Source organism: Boleophthalmus pectinirostris, unplaced genomic scaffold (assembly GCF_026225935.1).
Source record: "Boleophthalmus pectinirostris isolate CB_2022bp ecotype Guang Dong unplaced genomic scaffold, ASM2622593v1 HiC_scaffold_23, whole genome shotgun sequence".
NCBI classification, from domain to species: domain Eukaryota; kingdom Metazoa; phylum Chordata; class Actinopteri; order Gobiiformes; family Gobiidae; genus Boleophthalmus; species Boleophthalmus pectinirostris.
In genome coordinates this window covers 20,639,074-20,657,794 of record NW_026571207.1, presented here as the reverse complement: position 1 = coordinate 20,657,794, position 18,721 = coordinate 20,639,074, and the positions used below count along the sequence as shown (strand labels likewise).

At 37.4% G+C, this 18,721-nt stretch overlaps 2 protein-coding genes and 1 pseudogene across 2 annotated transcripts; 1 reads left to right on the top strand and 2 right to left on the bottom strand.

Moving 5' to 3' along the window:
* Positions 1-13: 13 nt before the first annotated feature.
* On the bottom strand, positions 14-3,383 carry LOC110163061 (platelet-derived growth factor receptor-like protein; annotated as a pseudogene).
* Positions 3,384-4,417: 1,034 nt separating this feature from the next.
* LOC110163518 (cationic amino acid transporter 2-like) lies at positions 4,418-7,784 on the bottom strand. The gene is given in 11 exon segments (XM_020928480.1): positions 4,418-4,548; positions 4,679-4,787; positions 4,876-5,042; positions 5,123-5,241; positions 5,312-5,414; positions 5,481-5,617; positions 5,691-5,913; positions 6,159-6,280; positions 6,485-6,662; positions 6,742-6,897; positions 7,412-7,784. Coding segments are annotated over 11 exon segments (1,818 nt in total).
* A 5,192-nt stretch (positions 7,785-12,976) lies between these two features.
* On the top strand, positions 12,977-16,916 carry LOC110163070 (reticulon-4 receptor-like 2). The gene is made up of 4 exons (XM_020928001.2): positions 12,977-13,111; positions 14,059-14,285; positions 14,418-14,651; positions 15,073-16,916. The coding sequence occupies exons 1-4, from the start codon at positions 13,066-13,068 to the stop codon at positions 15,931-15,933; spliced, it is 1,368 nt and encodes a 455-aa protein (XP_020783660.1). The 5' UTR covers positions 12,977-13,065; the 3' UTR covers positions 15,934-16,916.
* The last annotated feature ends 1,805 nt before the right edge of the window (positions 16,917-18,721 follow it).

Sequence of the window (18,721 nt, the reverse complement as noted above, 5' to 3'; positions counted from 1 at the left end):
AAATTTTACAAGCTTAAGGTTTCTTTGCTTTAGGTTTGGGGTTAGCTTTTGGGAGGACTTTGACACTTGTTGACGCAGACTTGGATCCTTGCAGGTTTTGCGCGGTGCAGGTGTAAGTTCCTTGGTCCACATCTCTCACTTCATCCACCAAGAGGACAGACTGTGACTGCTGTGTGTTTGGCCCCGCCGCTGGAGCGACGCTGTCCTGGGTGTACTGAGGCCTCCCAATCTAAAAAGCATGAACAAGGTGACTATTGGTTATTAGTTGTTTTCACATTATAGAATGTGATCATGTCATGAGACAGTTTTTTCCAGCTGATAACATTGTACTTTACCATGAAATATTCAAGGAAAATCCATAAATGTTTAAAAATGTTAAATCTGATCATTTCTATGACCTACTAAACCACAGGTGTCAAACATACGGCCCGGGGGCCAGATCCGGCCCTCCAAGACCTTTAATCTGGCCCTCGGCTGATTTTCTACTAAAATATTTTAATGATATTTTCTATTAAAATCTTGTTAATTTTCTGTGGTGTTTATCACAGCAGCGTCTCCAGCGTCTCTGTGCCCCTCCCACCAGAGCAGCACAAATGAAGACTTGTCTCTTTCCAAACGCTCTTAAAGGACTATCGTTTTGACTGTTGACCGTGACACCCTTATCAGAAAAATGTCAAAAATGAGAAAAGTGGAGCCGAGTGCAGGATTTTACAACAAAAATGGACTTATTCCTATTTACATACAAGTTCATGTTAAAACATTGTGTTGAAATTACATTTTTCTTAAAGTTTCAGGTTGTTCATAATATTATAATATTTAGTCAAAGAAAGAGTTCATCAATTAAAAAAGATTTCTGTAATAGGTTTGTGTTTCTCTGCACAAATATTTGAACTTATTGTTATTTATGGGGTTTATGACATGAGTTTTCTGGTCCGGCCCCTTTGGGATCAGAGTAGGTTGGATATGGCCCCCAGACCAAAATGAGTTTGACACCCCTGTACTAAACCCTGGAACTCACTGTATTACGACACACACACAAAAAAACTTTCAGCTATATTCATTTTAGCTGCTCTCACCATACTGTATCTAATGTAAATTAGCTTAAACAATAGTCCTAAAGAAAGATAATACATGATCTACTGACATGGCATTAACATTAACAAGTAATAAGTGAGCTATTTGATGACTGCAACTAAACTTACACCTTTTAACTGATTATGCTGACCTGCTGCCCTGGGTATTCCCATGTGATGTCAATGGCCACACCCCATTCTCCCATCACGGTGCAGGTAACTCTTAGATTGTCCCCTAGAGTCACTGAGCTGGATGAGGCCTGGATCACAGGAGCTGGTGGGGCTCTTGGGTCTAACAGAAACAAAACATTTAGTAAAGTTATAAACAGCCAATATTGTAGAATAATTATTCTTCTAATTCACAATATAATATTTTTGATCTAGTTGTAAGAGAAAAATAAGTCTTCTTGATTAGCCACAGTTATATTTTTATGATAACATGAAACATTTGCCCTTTACAATATATTTAGGCAATATATAGCCTTCAATAATGAATAGAAAATAAAAAAAATATTATAGCTAGGGCTGGGCAATTAATCAAAATAATTTGAAAAAAATTCAAAATCGAGGTTTATTATGAAACAGGATTGCTCTTGACTTTCTTGCTTGTAACGCAGGTTTATTGTGCAATTAAAAATGGACACAGTCTAATTTAAACTATTAAGATTAGATTACATATCTATACGAATGTTATTAAAGGCAGTTTACAATTTCTTAAATAATAGGATATGATAAGAATGAACCTATACTGAGCTTCCTCTGTCCCTGCCCTTACTTTGATAAAAAAAAAAAAACTATTAAAAATGTAATCGTCTAGTGTGTTAATAAATCAGTATTTTAATTTCAAGCCATATCGGCATGCCCTAATTATAGCATTGGCACTCCTACCTATCATATAGCTCAATTCTACTCAATGAATACTCTTTATTTGCAACAGCAGGAAATAATAATGTGACTCACAGTTGACATAGATGAGCATGTATTTGATAGAGCTTTGCCTCAGGTTTCCCAGACTGGCCACACAATATACTTCTCCAGCGTGATAAGGCCTGGGTCGATGAATTGTGAACCCTTTTTTAACATCGAATGAGATCTCTGAGCCGTCGACTGGTACTTCTGATGGGGGGTACTCCCGATGGAGGGTCACCTTTGCCTTGGGTGAGGTCACCTGACAGGGTAGCACTGTGGGCCAGTTGGTCCTGAGCTGGATTACTTCATAGTAATCAGAGGAGGGCACAAACAGTTCTTGAGGATCTAGTTAATGCATGGAACAAGAAGGACAAACTATGATAAGATAATTAGTTCGTGCTGAAAGATTTCCTATCAAGCTGGTGGTAAAATAAAGCACAAAACTAGACATGCAAGCAGAGATAACGTTATTAGGTTGTACCCGGAAAGAAAACAAAGACTTTAGCTGCTTTGCTGTATTCCTTTCTGCAGTCAGTGTCTTCACAGAACATTGGAAAACATGTGAACTCTCCAGTGTCAGCCCCAGTAGGTGTTGACTAATGTCAGGACTCCATACTTCTCATGCTGGGAAGTTCTGGACAGAAAATACAGGCCGATCTTTCAGTTTCACTCTATTATTAAATTATCAAGCTTTTATTTTATTTTATAGGTTTCTCTGTATCTGCCTGTAATTAACTAATTATGGCAAGAATCGATTTCATACATGCACCATAAAACACAAAATCAATAGATGAAAATACTTAAACAAATTCCTTACTTGAGCCTCCCCTCATGATCCTCCTCCAAATATGGCGGGACAGTCCACTGCACAGGTTTACCCCTGCACCTCAGCTCCAGGGTGTGTCCAGACTGCACACTGATTGTCTCCCCAACCCTCTCAAACCTCCCTTTCTTCACCACCTGAATTTGAACAAACAAATACAGTTTAATTTAAAAAAAATATAGAAACATAAAAAACATAACATTAAAAATAGTAATTGCTTCAGGAATGTGGCACCTGAGTGAGGATGGACTGAGGCGGTATGGCACGTGGAGCTGTAACCTTGGGCTTTGTTGTGGTTGATTTGAGTTTGCTGGTCTTGGCTTTTTTCCCTGGAATCATCTCTGCTTCTTCACAGTACACTAAATACCATCAACAACTCAGTGAATAATCTTCATGTTATTATAAGCATCTGATTTAATTGGTTACTTTGTGATTGAAATGGCTCAAAGTTTTGCTTTTCACTCATTCAAAAATAAGTGTAAAGAAAGCTACTTACCTAATTCAAAGATTACAGCACAAATGAGAAGTGTGCCCAACGCCAGCCTGCATTTTGACCTAAAACCCTTTACCATACTCATGACTTGATCTGGAGATTATGTAGCCCTATGCACAGCTAGGATTGTCCTGTAAAAGTAGAAGGGAACAAAGTAAGTGGAGGGCAGCGCTTGCAAAGTGAGGATCAGCTGTTGACCAAAGTCACATACATTCCCCTTTCTGAGTGGCATTAGGAGCCCAAATTCCTCCACCCTGGTTCAATAGGGTCTTTCAAGCTTATCTTGACCAATGAGAGCCCAGAATCTGCGGCCCCTCTGTGTGGACCCTGCCTGTTTGCTTAGCTGCTAGACTGAAAGAGCTGAAGCCTCAATAACCCTCGAGGAGCCAGACTATGTTAATATACCTGAACTGGAATTTGCTGTAAATTACAATGATTCTAACATTGTTTTAGGAATATTTATCATTGCAGAGAAGTTGAAATAACCGCAAACTGCAAAACTTTAAGCTATAGGTTAAACACAATGTAAGGTAAGCTGTTGTGAAAGCTTTCTTTGTCCCTTCACTCAGCCAGACCTTCTGGCCGTGCATCAAAAGTTTTTTGATTTTTTTTTACAAGAACTTACTAACCAATTCAATGTTGTGTATAAAGTGTTCTTTTAATACATTTTACATAAGCAAACATTTATAGTTCATTCATATTTACAGTTACACTCATGATTCAATAGAAATGTCTATGTACACATTATATCATATGTAGTCTTCAATAATTATATTTAAATATACAAATAATATATGTGATTTTGTATTGTGTGACAATCATCAATGGTGGTGCACTGGTAGAAGCATTTTATGTTTGCACATAAATACATTTGTACATAAAACCTACAAACATAGCTCTTTAGATCAATAATCCTATTCCTATACTTAGGGTGGAGACATTACTAAATCCTGTTTTTACACAACATCACTCTGCCATAAAAACAAATGTACTGGAAAAGACCTGTGGCTCATTTGTTTGTTAAGCTGAGTACAAGCACATGTCACACACCAACAACATGAACATTTAAGAATCTAATTATAATATATTACATTAAACATACAAAAATACATTAAAACTTTAGAATCTCTCTTCTTTTATAATGTCTTTCTCTGTTATTCCACTAACAGTCTCTATCTGTACGTGTCCAGGTGTGCTGCGTCTTCTCTGGACACTGAACCACATCCCATAGAGAAAATAGATGAGTAATCCTATAGTGGGACGACAATGAATCAACAATTACTCTCCACTCAAGGTAAAAGCTTTTAGTCTAAATTCATAATATATTTTATGGTGATTTTTATGACAGAATAACCACATAATTGCGGTCATAGATCTTACCTACTAACATCCATATAGCGTATCTTAACCACGTATCTGCACCTAATTGCACCATCAAGTAAACATTGATGAATGTACTCAGCAAAGGGAGAGCAGGGACAAGAGGCACCTGATGGACAAAAGACATAAGGTCATAAAGCTTTTTTGAGAGTTGTGGGTGCTGTACTTGCATACGGAAATCTGTTTATATTCTGTACCATAAAAGTTGCTTTGGTTGGATTCTGTGGATGCCTCCAAATGAAAAATATTAGCAACAGTAGGATAAAGGCAAAGATGCAGACCAATGCCAAACTCCACGGTTCTGTGCTCAATATGGCATCAAGAGCTTGAGTCAGTAAGATGCAGAGTGCAGTAATACAAAGCACTACAGAGACAGAGAAATGGAAAATCAAATGAACATTTTTCGAAATAGGAAGCAACTGTTCAAAAATGTAACTTTCTTACCAGCACTGATGGTCAAGAGTGTGACTGCTTTAGAGGTTTTTGAATTTGGAGCTGATGGCGGTTTGAGGAATGAATACTTGAATTCAGGTCTGGATTCTTGGTTTTGAGACTCTTGATACCTTATATAAAATTATCAAAATTAATAATACAATTTTCTTTAATTATTCTATATAGGTAACAAACAGTTACCTCAGTATTAGTATGCATATAGCGACCAGTGTGTAAGCAAACAGTGTGCCAATGGACATCATCTCTACCAAAGCGTTCAAGTCAAACAAAAGCGCCATGAGAGCTAATGAAAAAACAACATGTTTTTAGTAATGAGAGAAATGTATTATTCAGAATAATGTGAGAATACCTGCTACTACTCCAGATGCTATAGTTGCAATAGCTGGACTTCCTTTGGCTGTGACTTTGGTGAGTGGGTGGAAGAGCAAACCGTCTCTGGCCATGGCAAACAACACGCGTGGCATTGGAAACATAGACCCCAAGAGACTAAAGGAAAAATTTTGGAAATGTTATGTTTTCATAATATATTCAGCTAGATCTACAAAATTGTTGCACCAACCTGGTGGACAGAGCACACAGAGATCCCACTGCTACAACGTATCTGGCCGGACCCCAGCCGATGTACTCAAAGGCCACAGGCAGTGGACTCTTGCGGTCGAGCATGTAGTAAGGCATCATTAGAGTGAGAGCCGCGGACACAGCAAAGTAAGCCAAGAAACAGATGAGCAGAGAGGCAACAATGCCCACAGGGACAGACTTCTGAGGGTTTTTCACTTCCTCACCTGAAAGAAAACAAATCATCTTTACTTATAATGTATAGGTTTGCACCAGCATCATCATGGCCTTTGCCTATTTCCAGTTACAATGTTCCTTTTCACCGTGAGAGCTTCAAATTTTAAACAAAAAATATGTAGTTTGACACACCTAAACATTGAGCTGTTTAATTAACTAATAAAGCATGTTTGCAAGTGATGAATTATATTGTTTTTATTTATCTGATCAAAAACAGAACTTTGTACTCTCTTACCTGTTGTAGCAATACAGTCAAAACCAACAAAGGCATAGAAACATGTAGCTGCCCCAGCCAAAGTCCCTGTGAAGCCGTACGGGAAAAACCCTCCACCCCCGAAGGCTGTGGTGGACAGGTTGCTGTAGGGCACAAAAAATGTTTCATTTAAATAGTTGAAGAAACATTGACTTTTACTTTATACAACACTGTGCAAATTTGGAAAATATAAGCTTATAATATGTAATAATGTAGATAATTAAACTGAAAATGTAAAAATTAATCACACTATATTTATATAAACCAGTGCGTTGTGTACGTTTCATATGGTACAATTTGTTGTATACGTTTTCTTTAATTACTTTTGTGTTGTGTAGTTTAGCAGGATGTCTTTACTGATCTGCCAGTTTTTAATGTCTCCTTTGATAAACCCAGATATCGACACAAAGAGCAGCACTAGGATGTTGATTGCTGTAAAAATCTTATTGATGGTCGTTGACTCTTTCACCCCAAAGGCCAGAAGTCCTATAGGGAACAAATATGCACAATAAATTTATGACTCACTGTTGTTGAAGGGTGTCATAAATGGCTCTTGTAGTCATACCTGATAGCAATATAATAAGAACAGCGGCAAAGATATCGGGATAAGGAGCCAAACCAGGAAGGTTCATGGCTGCGTTTTCTTCAAAAAAATTGGACATGTGCCCTCCAATGAGGTCATCAAATGTCCCGCTCCATGCCAACGCCACGCTAGATGTCCCTGAACACATCCTCAATCAATTATAAACAATAAATCAATTTAATTTAAAACAAATAGAGGTATAAAAATGTGGCTGTTTCATTTTTAGAAAACACTGGTTTCCAAACTGTGGTAAGGAAGATTGCTCTGATGGTGAGGTCAATTTAGAGACTATCTCATCCAAATTTCCCCCTCCTTGGTGTTTTTCTTTATTTAGAATTAAAAGTCTGGGTCCTCTGAGAGACCTGGTCCTGCTGGCACATTCAAGGCCATTTGGAAAATGCTTCCACAGCAGGTAAAAGTTCAAGAGCATTTTAGCACCTTGTTGATCATTTATGGTCTGCTCTTAGTCAGCCCAATTTGTTACTTATCAGTCAACGTTGTTTTTAAAAGCATTGTGACTTTTACAGGTATCTTATAACTTTAAAGCACTCATTTACACATTAACTTTGGTTATAATGACTGTAATATTGTGACAAAGTGTTACTTCTGCAACTGAAACTTTACTGTAGAGTGAAATTGTCGTTGTACTTGCCTATTACATACGAAAGAAGCAGATTCCATCCTGTAATGAAAGCCAACAGCTCTCCCACAGTCACATAGCTGTACAGGTAGGCTGAACCAGTTAGGGGTACCCGGGACCCAAACTCCGCATAGCAAAGTCCAGCGAATATAGATGCCAAGGCAGCAATGAAAAAACAAATGATGATACTCGGTCCAGAGGTGTCCCTTGCCACTTCACCAGACAGAACGTAGACCCCAGCTCCCAATGTGCTTCCAACTCCAAGAGCCACCAAATCCAAAGTGGTCAGGCATCTGTTAAATGTTGACTCCTCTCCATCAGTTTCAAAGGGCTTTCTCCTGGAGATGCTTAAGAGAAAGGACTTGACCACACGCTCACACCCCATTCTGCTTTCTGCCACTGCTGTCCCAAGCGCAGATGAGCAGACACTAGAAAAGGGCAGGTAAGTGTTTTAAAAGAGTGGGTGGGACAATGATATCTGATGAAGGTATACTGTCAAAACTCACTATTAATGTTTCCACTTTTTCCCCTTTTGTAATCAGTACATTTATTTACAGTCAAACTTTTTTACCCACTGAGCTATCAAACATTATCTTGATTTAGCAAAATTTAGTTATTTTGCTGTAACATGCAAACATCGGTCATGTATTATTGCTTCAGATTAACATAAGAATTGATTTTTTGTGATATTCAATTTCAATCAAATCCTAGCAAATATGAACTCACCTTGCCCTTTATTGAGAGTTCCTGTCAGACAGTGAAGTGATAAATAGTCATAACACATTTATATAAGCCCCTCTTTATCTGTGCTCTGTTATCTTAATGCTGATGCTGGGCATTTTACTTTAACGCCTTCACAACAACACCCAGCTCCAAGACTGCCCTTTACTCAGTCTTGTATTACTCACTCTTTAACAGTTATTTTACTAAGATTAAAAACAGTTATCACTTTTTTATTAATAGAAACGGTTCTGAACATGCTCTCTATATTTTCCCAAATATTTGTTACGGCCTAAACTTTGGAAATATGAAACAGATTTACTGACATATGTCCAAACCAAAACTTTTTTATCAGGAGTATTTTTTTTAAATCAGGATTTTTTTTTTTTTTTTTTTTTTTTTGATTGGAAGCTGCAGAAATAATGTTCTGAATCCTCTGTAATATGCAGTGGTTTCTGTATTGGTTGTATCAGCTGATAAGATTGAATTATTTGTTTGACAGTATGGCTAACTAACAATTATTTTAGTAGTTGACTATTGTATACTTGGTGATTGAAGACTTTGAGAGAATGTAAAATATATATGAATAAAGATAAAGTTCATTATTAGTGACAATCTAAAACAGTTTATTCTATTTTGACATTCAGTTAATGCAACTCTTTTAACAAAAATCTTTTGACGTGTGTGTGTGTATAAATATATATATATATATATATATATATATATATATATATATATATATATATATATATATATATATATATATATATATATATATATATATATATATATATATATATAAGCAGTTGTTCCTTATGCAGCCTCTTTACCTGATTCTACAAGGCCCCCATAAAACACCCAGCCCAGGACAAAGCAGCCTTCATGGCCAGTGCCCACCTCCACAGGTACTGTTCACCTTCTCATGTGCCACTGGGGGATTTCAGACCACCTAATCCCTTCAGGCATCCACCTGAGCAAATGGCCTTATTCTTGCAGCTTTGTTTTATCAATGAAATACAGTCTATGATATGCAGTCTTAATAGTTATTAAAGAACCATTTTGAACTCTAACGGGATGTTGAACACTGGCTAGCATAATTTAGTGTAATAATTCATCACTGTTGATATAATTTTTAACTTAGCCATTACTCAACATATTACTGTTTTTATTAAGTATTGTTAGTTTTTGTTTCAGAATATACACAGAGAAACAAATGCTATACAGTTTCATAAGCTTGCATATTATACATAGTGTCACACAAGCAACACTAAACCAGGTATTTAAAACTCAAAACCTTAAATGTCTTACCTTATCTTGAGATGTGATGCACTCCGTGGCCAAAGTTGCAGAGTGAACCACAAATTTCCTGCTGTTTTTCTTCTTGAAAATTTTAAGTCCCAATTTAAACAAATGTGGTCTGTGTGTGAACCTCCCACTCAATGGGATTAGTTACAAAGTCGCCTTTCTCGCCCTTGTTGACCATAATATGCCTGTTATTGTATGAATTAAACTTGGAGTGGCAAATCTGTCCAAAAAATGTGTGCATTTTTATTTTTTTTTTTAAATAAAAAAATCTGATTCTGATATTGAATATACTTGCCGTTTGCAACTTGTCAATGCTTAGAAATGGGTTGCTATCAAATCTTAAACTATGTGTTTTGGACTTCACAAACAATGAATACATGCATCTGAATACGTGCCATATTGTTATGTTTACTTAAATATTTGAATTCTCAGATTTAGTGTGCTGTACATTTTTCTGACACAAGAGGTCAGTACAGTACTGTCACTTTTTTAGCACAACTGAAGGTGAACAGTAAATAACTCAAAACAGGCAGCTCTTGATGAGCTATAAACACATTGTATTTATGTTCATAGTATCTTTATTTATACTATTATATTTTTTATTTGATTACATTGTTATTTTATTAAAACCCTTTGAGCCAAGTCAGTGGATAGATGCTTTGAGGCTCAAGTTAATAGAAACAAGCTATATATTACACAGATAATTTATACAGGAGACACTTCGAAACTTCTCTGTTTATCACATGGAAGTTGAAGGAAAATCTGTTTGAGGGTTTTATTTATTTTTCACAATATCACAAGTTATATAGTTCTAGCATAAATATGTGTCTGTATATAGCTTAGGCACTCCCCCACAACAGCCCTTCTCTCACCCCACTTCACTGTGAGCCTTGAAAGCTTGTTGCATCTCCCATACTTTCATCCTTATGGAGCTGAAGGAGCTAATGTGTGTGTGTCTGTGTTCGCTGTGTGCATGCGCAGTGACAGCTTTTGCATTTGCGTCATGAGAATCACAGCTCTGCCTGTCACTCATTTAAAAATATAAGCAGAATTAGAGACAGCCAGAAGGAGAGGGTGCATCAAGAGGAACTGTTAAGTTATGTGTGTGGTCATGGGGTCATGCCATTATTACAGGCCTGTGTTTAACAGTTTGTCCTGCTTCTTATTCGGGGCAATGAAAATAATTGTTACTAATCAACTATTAAAATAATCACTGACTACTTTAATTATTATTATTGATTATAATTGTTGGTGTTATAATTATAACTATTTGATTAAGTTAAGATTAAGATTAAAAATGAGCCATCAGTCTTTATTCATGCTAAGATCCTTAAAACAACACACTAAATATTACATATTAAATATTAGCTTTATCAAGGTAGATTTTCAAAAAACTTGCAATAAAAAGTCAATTTTTAATTGAGGCAAGCTAATTTGGGCCAATTCACCTGGAAGCCTGAGGGTCAAGAAAAATGTGTCTGCCACATTTGGCCCACAGGCCTTGGTTTGGACATGCCTGATCTAAATAAAAAAAATCAAAATCAAAATAATAATAATAATAATAATCACTGAATAGTTGGCTACTACAAAAATGGTTGGTTGCAGTCCTACTCTAAAGCAGTTTAAACTAGTTTTTGCTTGTTTCCTTTGTTTATAGTATTCATTTGGATTATGCCATATACAACAGATAAAATAGAAGTTTAAAAAGTGTGTAAAGAAGATGTACATTAAACATGAGTAGAAGATGATTTATGAAAATGATGATTGTTTGAAAGCATGAAAGCACGCACAGTATCAAATGTCAGTCTTTGATGAACCTGCCTCTCACTGTGACTTTTGCTTGTGAGTGTGGAGTTTACACTGATTCACACTGACACCAGGGTAATGTTAACTGAGTCAACCCTCTCACTTTCTTACCATCAATATTATTTATTATTTTCATTAGCTTTAATTTGTTTTTTGCCATTTGTTAGAATAGCCCACTTTCTCTGCAACTCATCAATCAATAACTGAACACGAGTAGTCTGCCTCCAGTTTCTCTTAGGCAAACTGTGTGAATAATCACGCGGATGACCTTATGTCCCATCAAATCCCTATAGAGGTTTGTAATGCCTCCCTCGCCTTCACACCCAGGACAGTGTGGTCTGATCTGCTCTGTTCACAGCTTGAGGAGGCAGATGACCCTCCACCAGGCAGCTCCAAGTGATTCTTGATTCTGATGAACAGATGAAGCGGGTTTCATTGTAATTGGCATTGACCTGGAGCTTTTGGTATCCACTAATGACTGATGAGCACACCCTCCTTTCTAACCCACTCAGGCCCATATGTTTACCACAAAGGATAGAGTCATAATACTTGAACATGATTAGCATTAACAAAATTATGATATCTGTATGCGTTGAGTACTGTAACAAGGCATTTGACCAATAAGTATTTAAGAATCCTACAAATGTGTACAAATGTGTACAAACTAGGCAAACTAGGCAAAAGTGCATATAGTTTCAGTGATGGAACATAAAAAAGTGAAAGTAGTAAAGTAGCCTAATGTACGTAAGTACAAATGTTATTTATCTGTAGGTCTAGTTTGAGTACATTTTTAAGTGGATACTTTTTTACTTATACTTTACTACATTTGAGAGCAGGTATCTGTACTTTCTACTCCACTATCTTTGAGAAGGACTGAAAATTGTTATTATTGTTTGAGACTTGCTGAAAAGGCTGAGAGGTTTATTTTGAACACGTTCATAGTTTGAGCAAACAAAAAATATCAAATAAAAACAACTAGAAAAAAAAAAAAAATATATATATATATATATATATATATATATATATATATATATATATATATATACTTGTTTCTACTGAACAAAATTCAGCACAATTTAAATACGATTTTAAACGAGTACTTTTTAGGCACTTAGGTAGATTTTTTTCATGTGAGACTTACTTTTATTTGAGTATCTACTTACTTAAAATTTCACCACTGCACTCTACGCAACTGAGACTTCCGACAGGCTCACCTTTTAACTTTTTGTTTACATGTTTCCTTAAAACCTCAAACACGTTCACCCATTAGTGCAATTTTCCTTGACTTCTTTTAGAAATATGGGCATTCTTTAGCTCCTTTCCATACTAAATTTGTACTTCACACATAGTATTCTTGCTTCAAAGGCTAAATGAGTGTTCCAAGATTTTATGCCTTGGGTTCAGTTCTCCTCACAGCCCACGTTATAGACTAATTTGGCTTCTTCCTCAGATGCGTAATATGATGGCATATGGCACTGGACATTTCAAAACAAGACCACACTGTTGTTAATTATAGTGTGAAGATGAGGCACGACTGATTAAAATGTACGGGCATAATGTGACTGAAAGCGACAGTGATCAGATGCATATGGTAATGACAACTGCTTTTCTGGACCGTTCTTCCGAGATGTCTCTCCTCCTTTCTAGTGACGTATCTCTGAGCCTCCGCTGCCCACGGCTGTGGGCGCGATTTGCAGACTATAAAAGCGTGTACCGGGCTTATGGGCGTCACTGCGAGCCGCCGCAGTACCTCGATCACCAAAGCAGAGCAGAGATAGCAGCAAGCAGGCACCTCCACGCTGCGCAGGCTAACTCGCTTTTGACTTTGGCTCGAGATGGAGACACGTTGGACCATTAGACGCACATACACCAACTTTAAAGGTAAGTTGAACTTGCAGCATGTCGCCGTTTTTGGTTGTTTGCAATGTTTATGTATGTCTGTTGTACTGTGGTGCTATTAAGCACAAAATAGTGTATTACTGAATGTAACACATAAAGAAAATATAAATATACAACTGTTAAATTGGCAGGCAAATGTGAAGAGTCATTACCAGTCTACAGTTCATAAACTTGACCACTGTACTTTTACTATCTGCCCACTTCTAACATTTTTGGTGCTTTTACGCACAGTTGCTGCAAAGCGTAATGCGTTAATTTATTCGATATCGTCCTACCCTTAAATAAGATTTACCTTAGGTGTCTCGTTGCACTTAAGACTGGTTGTCTCGCTCCGCTAATAGTCCGGCTTGTTTTGGGGTCAGGGGGTGAGGCCGTTGGAAAATCTTGCGCACAGTCGATGAATGGGAAGTTCATTATTATTTAAAACATGTACTTTTCCTGCGGTGGTCCTTTCTGTGTGTAGCCATTCGAGCTGTACCAAGAAGCTCAAGAATTATTGATGACAACCTGAAACTGATGAGGCTCCGTTTACCTGTTTTACGCGTGGTGCTTGAATGGCAAACTCCATCACAACATCCTTTTGGTGTAGTTTGCGTGGGAAACGGAACTCAGGGTTAATTTTATGCAGTGCAGCACCTGTGCCCCTACATTAAAATATGTCTTATATATATTTGTTTCAAACTGATAGTTATATAATGAACTTTCATTGTAAGCTGATCATGCAGATATCAATGGGGTAATGTCAGGTATTAATTATAAAAGAGCCATGAAGTTCAGTGAACATTAACAAGTCAGGGGTTATTATTATAAAGAATTGCTCTTATTGATTTAACAATGCAATACTACATAATTGAAGTAATGCTGCTATATGAACCTACTGTGGTTTTGCTGACCTGACTTAAACTGTGGCCTCTCTTGTGTAACCTCAGGTGGACTGATACTATGGCTGATACTGTGGCTGGTGGTGGTGAAGTCGGGCAGGGTGACAGCATGCCCCAAGCTTTGTGTCTGTTACCCCTCGCCCATGACGGTCAGCTGCCAGTCTCAGAATCTCATCACAGTCCCATCAGATGTCCCCTATGACTCTCAGCGTGTTTTCCTACAAAACAACCGAATCACTGAACTTCGCGCTGACTCCTTTGGCTTTGAAACACAGGTGAGAATACTGTTCAAATATACAGTATATTTTAATATATTCTGGGATATCCTTAAAGGTTTCTCAATAAGTATCTTCTAAATCTGCAAAGTTATTATAATAGAACCAACACATAAATCTCTCTTTATGCAGGTGCTTTGGTTGTATGGCAATGACATCACGTGGATTGAGGCTGGGGCTTTCAGTAACCTGCGGGTTCTGGAGGAGCTGGACCTGGGAAATAACCCCTCTCTGCGGCATTTGGAGGGGGGTGCCTTCAGAGGACTGGAGAAGTTGCAGAGCCTGCACATGCATCGCTGCAAGCTGGCCACTCTCCCCCACGACCTCTTTCACAAGCTGTATAGTCTCCAGTTCCTTTATCTACAGGTACACTAAATATCCACCTCACAAGCACAAAGTAGGCCCATATCTTACACTGTATAAATTATACAAAAGTATTATACAATTTTATAACATATTTATTTTCAAGGCATTATGACTACTGAATGTTAACAGTACAATATTCAGAATAAATAAAAAACTTAGCTGGGGTGGCAATACTTTACCCATATATGAAGGTAGTGCGTGAGTTATTCATATCAGCCATGTTTCTATCAGTCAGCCCCATGGTAGCTAAGCATGGAGAGTGAATGAATAAAGCATTAAACTATAGAAGTAACCTGACTTTCTGCAAAATGGGTATATAACATTAAAACCTAATGATTACAAAAACTAAACTGAAAATACATTATGTAGGGTAAATTTTGTAGGTTCAAGTAGTGTTTAATTTGCTGTGTTCTACCTCCAGGAGAATCAACTTCACTTCCTTCAGGATGACCTGTTCTCAGACCTGGTTAACCTCACTCATCTCTTTCTGCATGGAAACCGCATTCGTGCTTTGTCTGAAAATGTCTTCAGAGGCTTGGTCAACCTTGATCGCCTCCTACTCCATGACAACCGCATCCGTCAGGTGCACCGCAAGTCCTTCATGGACTTGGGCCGCCTGACCATCTTGTACTTGTTCAATAACTCCCTGGCTGAGCTGCCAGGACAGACCATGAGGGATGTTCAAGGCATACAGTTCCTCCGCCTCAATGGTAACCCCTGGTCATGTGGCTGTGAGGCCCAGCCTTTGTGGGAGTGGTTTCGTAAATCCAGAATCTCTTCCTCTGAGGTTGTGTGCACCTCACCGTCACAGCGACGTGGTCAAGATCTCAGGTTCCTCCGTGAGCTGGACTTTGCCCTTTGCCCTGTACCTGATCCTGGCTCTATGGCAGGTACCACCACTACCACATTCAGCACCAAGACCCGCTGGTGGTTCTCCAAAAACAAGCCTGCATCTTCATCCAAATCGCTGTATCAGAAAAACTCTGAGACAGTGAAGACCTTCCCTAAAGCCCAGTCCCCTCCCAAAACCCCCTTTGAGTCTGTGCCAGCTAAGTATGAGATGTCAGAGGATGAGGCAGCGCTGCCTAAGCTTGACCCAGAGGAATACTGGGCTAATTATGGCAATGAAGATGCCTCTATTCGCTGCTATGAACTGGAGTGCCCACCAGGTTTTGATAACTCAGCCTTCTATTCATCCTCCACTCTAACCAGGGTCCCATCCTTTCTCCATCTTCTCACTCTGTCTTTAGTGGCCATCTCACTGCATTTAGTTTTTGGCTGAACCACTCTTTCACTCCATACTGAAGTGTCACTGCTCTAAACTGTCACCTGTGAATGTTGGCACATATGATCTTGTAAACAAAAGGTGAGAGTAAGAATGATGAGTTATATGAGATGTAACGCAAAACTGCATTCACTGCAATAGAAAGTACAGGCATGTGCTAAAAAGGCATTTTGGACCAGAATAAGAGACTACAAGAGCCGAAACAGTTAGCCAAGATGAACATTGAATCTGTGGCAGATGTAAAACAATGCAGGCGTTGTTGATATACCAGCATTTTAATATTTTCATATTTTTTAAATATGTTAATATGTTAATCTAATTGTTTAGAAATAACATGCATGTATATAAATATAGCATCTTATGCATTTTAGACTAGAAGGTAACTTGTTAAGGTGGAACAAGATAAGTATTGAATGTTCTTTTTTAGCGTCATGTTTTGACCTTTTCATTGCACTCCATAACAATGTAAACATATGGTCCTCACTCATATTTCACTTCTGAAAGTGAACACAAAGTAGTGGTGTTGTTTAATAATCAACAACTTGGTGGAAGGAGCCACATTTAACAAATCCTCATCTCTCTTACAATGTTTGCTTTAATTCCTCATATATCTAATTGTCACCTTTATCACCAAGAATCAACAATACCAAAGCTCCAAAATACTTAGTAACCTTTGGATTTGTAATGACTGTAATGAGTGAGTGTGTAATGATGACTGTGTGAAAGAAGAAGAAGAGTCTAACCTAAATTTTTAAAAAAAACACACATTATTGTGATATTAATCCTTGTTTTATTTTTGTAAAAATCTGATATTTTAATGATTCAGTAAAATATCTAGAGCCAGGTTCCATTGATTGTATATGCATTAGCGAAAGGTTATAGGACCCTTATATCACAAAGCTGTATCATGACTGTGATACTGTGACCTTGTTCTATTTAATTTGAAGTGTTTTTATTAATAAAACATAAAATAAATTCAATTGTGTGTGTTTTATGAGGTACTAGATTTTTATACTATATAAAAAATTATTTTATTTTGTGAATATTGTGAGAAGAAACATCATGATTTATGATTAGTCATGATTATTGGCTAACATGACCTACAGTAAAATCCCTAATTTTCTTCACACTCTAACACTATTATTTCTCAAGTATGTGATCAGCTCCGTGTAATTAAACTTTATGAGTGAAAAAAAGTTAATCTGACATAAGGAGAAGTACTATGAAAATGTAGTAAATAAAAAGTACTATCCAATGAGGTGTACTTCGTGGACTACACATTGAATAGATAGATTGAATTTAAAAAGGCTTAATTTTGCTTCTAAAATTGTCTATTATTTTTTAGTTCTTACAGTTATATTGTGACCTCAATAATCAGATTTATTTATTTATTTTATTCATTTTGTTCTCAACTTGCCTGAAACCCATGAATACCAAACACAGGCCCAGTGACAGTCTTTGAGCGTGCGGGTTTTGTTTTTATGTTACCTCACAATATTTTTCCAGGCTCATTATAATACGACATGTATAAATATGGTGTTGTGGGGTTAGAAATGTGTTGATTAAAGGCTGACAAACACAAGCTGATATGATTCAGGGATGGGGCGGAATGGGGCAGAAGCCAGGGAGAAACTGTGACAATTTGTCCCAGAACCCAACACCCCCTCAACAGATTTAACAGTGAGGTGATGGGGATGATGAAGAGGGAGATTTGTGTGGTTTCAATATGCTTATTAGCTTGGGCCAGTGATACAGCCCAAATATATGTAAAGCAGAATTTTGATCCTTGGAGCTCATGGTTAATATTTATAATAATGCCTTACACTAGGCTCGACAAAGCCTCTCAAAGGGCAACACTGTAGTCATCATTCACTCCACTACTATTGCAGCCACAGTTGCCCTGGGTGTTAGACAGGCTGCCAGTCTGCGCCATCGTTCCCTCCGGGCATCACCATTCACTCACACACACACCACTTTTATACTACGCAAAGTGAAAAAATACAAATTTTATATAGATGCAAACCTTTTAGCATGTCCAAAATCTGTGCATTAATATTTCTGAAGCTTTTCTTTTTTTATCATTAAATATAAAGGTATAGCCTACACCTTCATTCATCACACTGATCAGATAAAGAGAGAGACAAATATATTTTTGTATACTGTTTTTTTCTTTCTTTTTTTTTTTTCTTTTAATGACTTGGGTGGTTGTGTGCTTTCCGGTTGTTGTTTTTTTTTTTAAATCCTCAGAACATACCATACAGAGACCTACTTCAGGGATAGGTTATGACATACTGTGCCCACTCATTCCCAACTTCATCTTCTATTTTCTCTTTGTTATTTTGTGTCTGTTTTTGATTGCCTCAGATGTGGGTGTTCATCAGATGTCACTCAGTCTTTGTTCCTAAAGCGTCATCCAGTTTTCTCTTGTTTACCTTTTTAGGCTTGTGTTGGCACAGTGTTGGTCATTGTGTGTTTAGTGACGTCTATTTCACACATGGCAGTGACAGCCAACAGCCGGATGAAGCCATTTTATAGAAAAATACATCAATATTAGTTTAAGTCTTGGTATTAGCAGTATTAATATTAGTAAAATGACTATTCAACAGTTACAGCTGCCCAAACAAATCTATAATTAATGGTCAGCATTTGCATCACTCTTACACTGACTGGTCTCCCATTGTCCGGCATGAAGAAATCTGAGCCTCTGGAGCCGTGAACCTGTAACACACAAAAAGCAAAAAGGGCAGGGGATAATCTGGTATAAAAACATCACCATTCACACTGA

Bases quoted from the DNA above. Each gene is read 5' to 3' on its own strand.
- LOC110163070 (XM_020928001.2), top strand. From the start codon at position 13,066: ATGGAGACACGTTGGACCATTAGACGCACATACACCAACTTTAAAG. The intron at 13,112-14,058 runs GTAAGTTGAACT...GTGTAACCTCAG, and splicing joins CACATACACCAACTTTAAAG to GTGGACTGATACTATGGCTG. The intron at 14,286-14,417 runs GTGAGAATACTG...CTCTTTATGCAG, and splicing joins CCTTTGGCTTTGAAACACAG to GTGCTTTGGTTGTATGGCAA.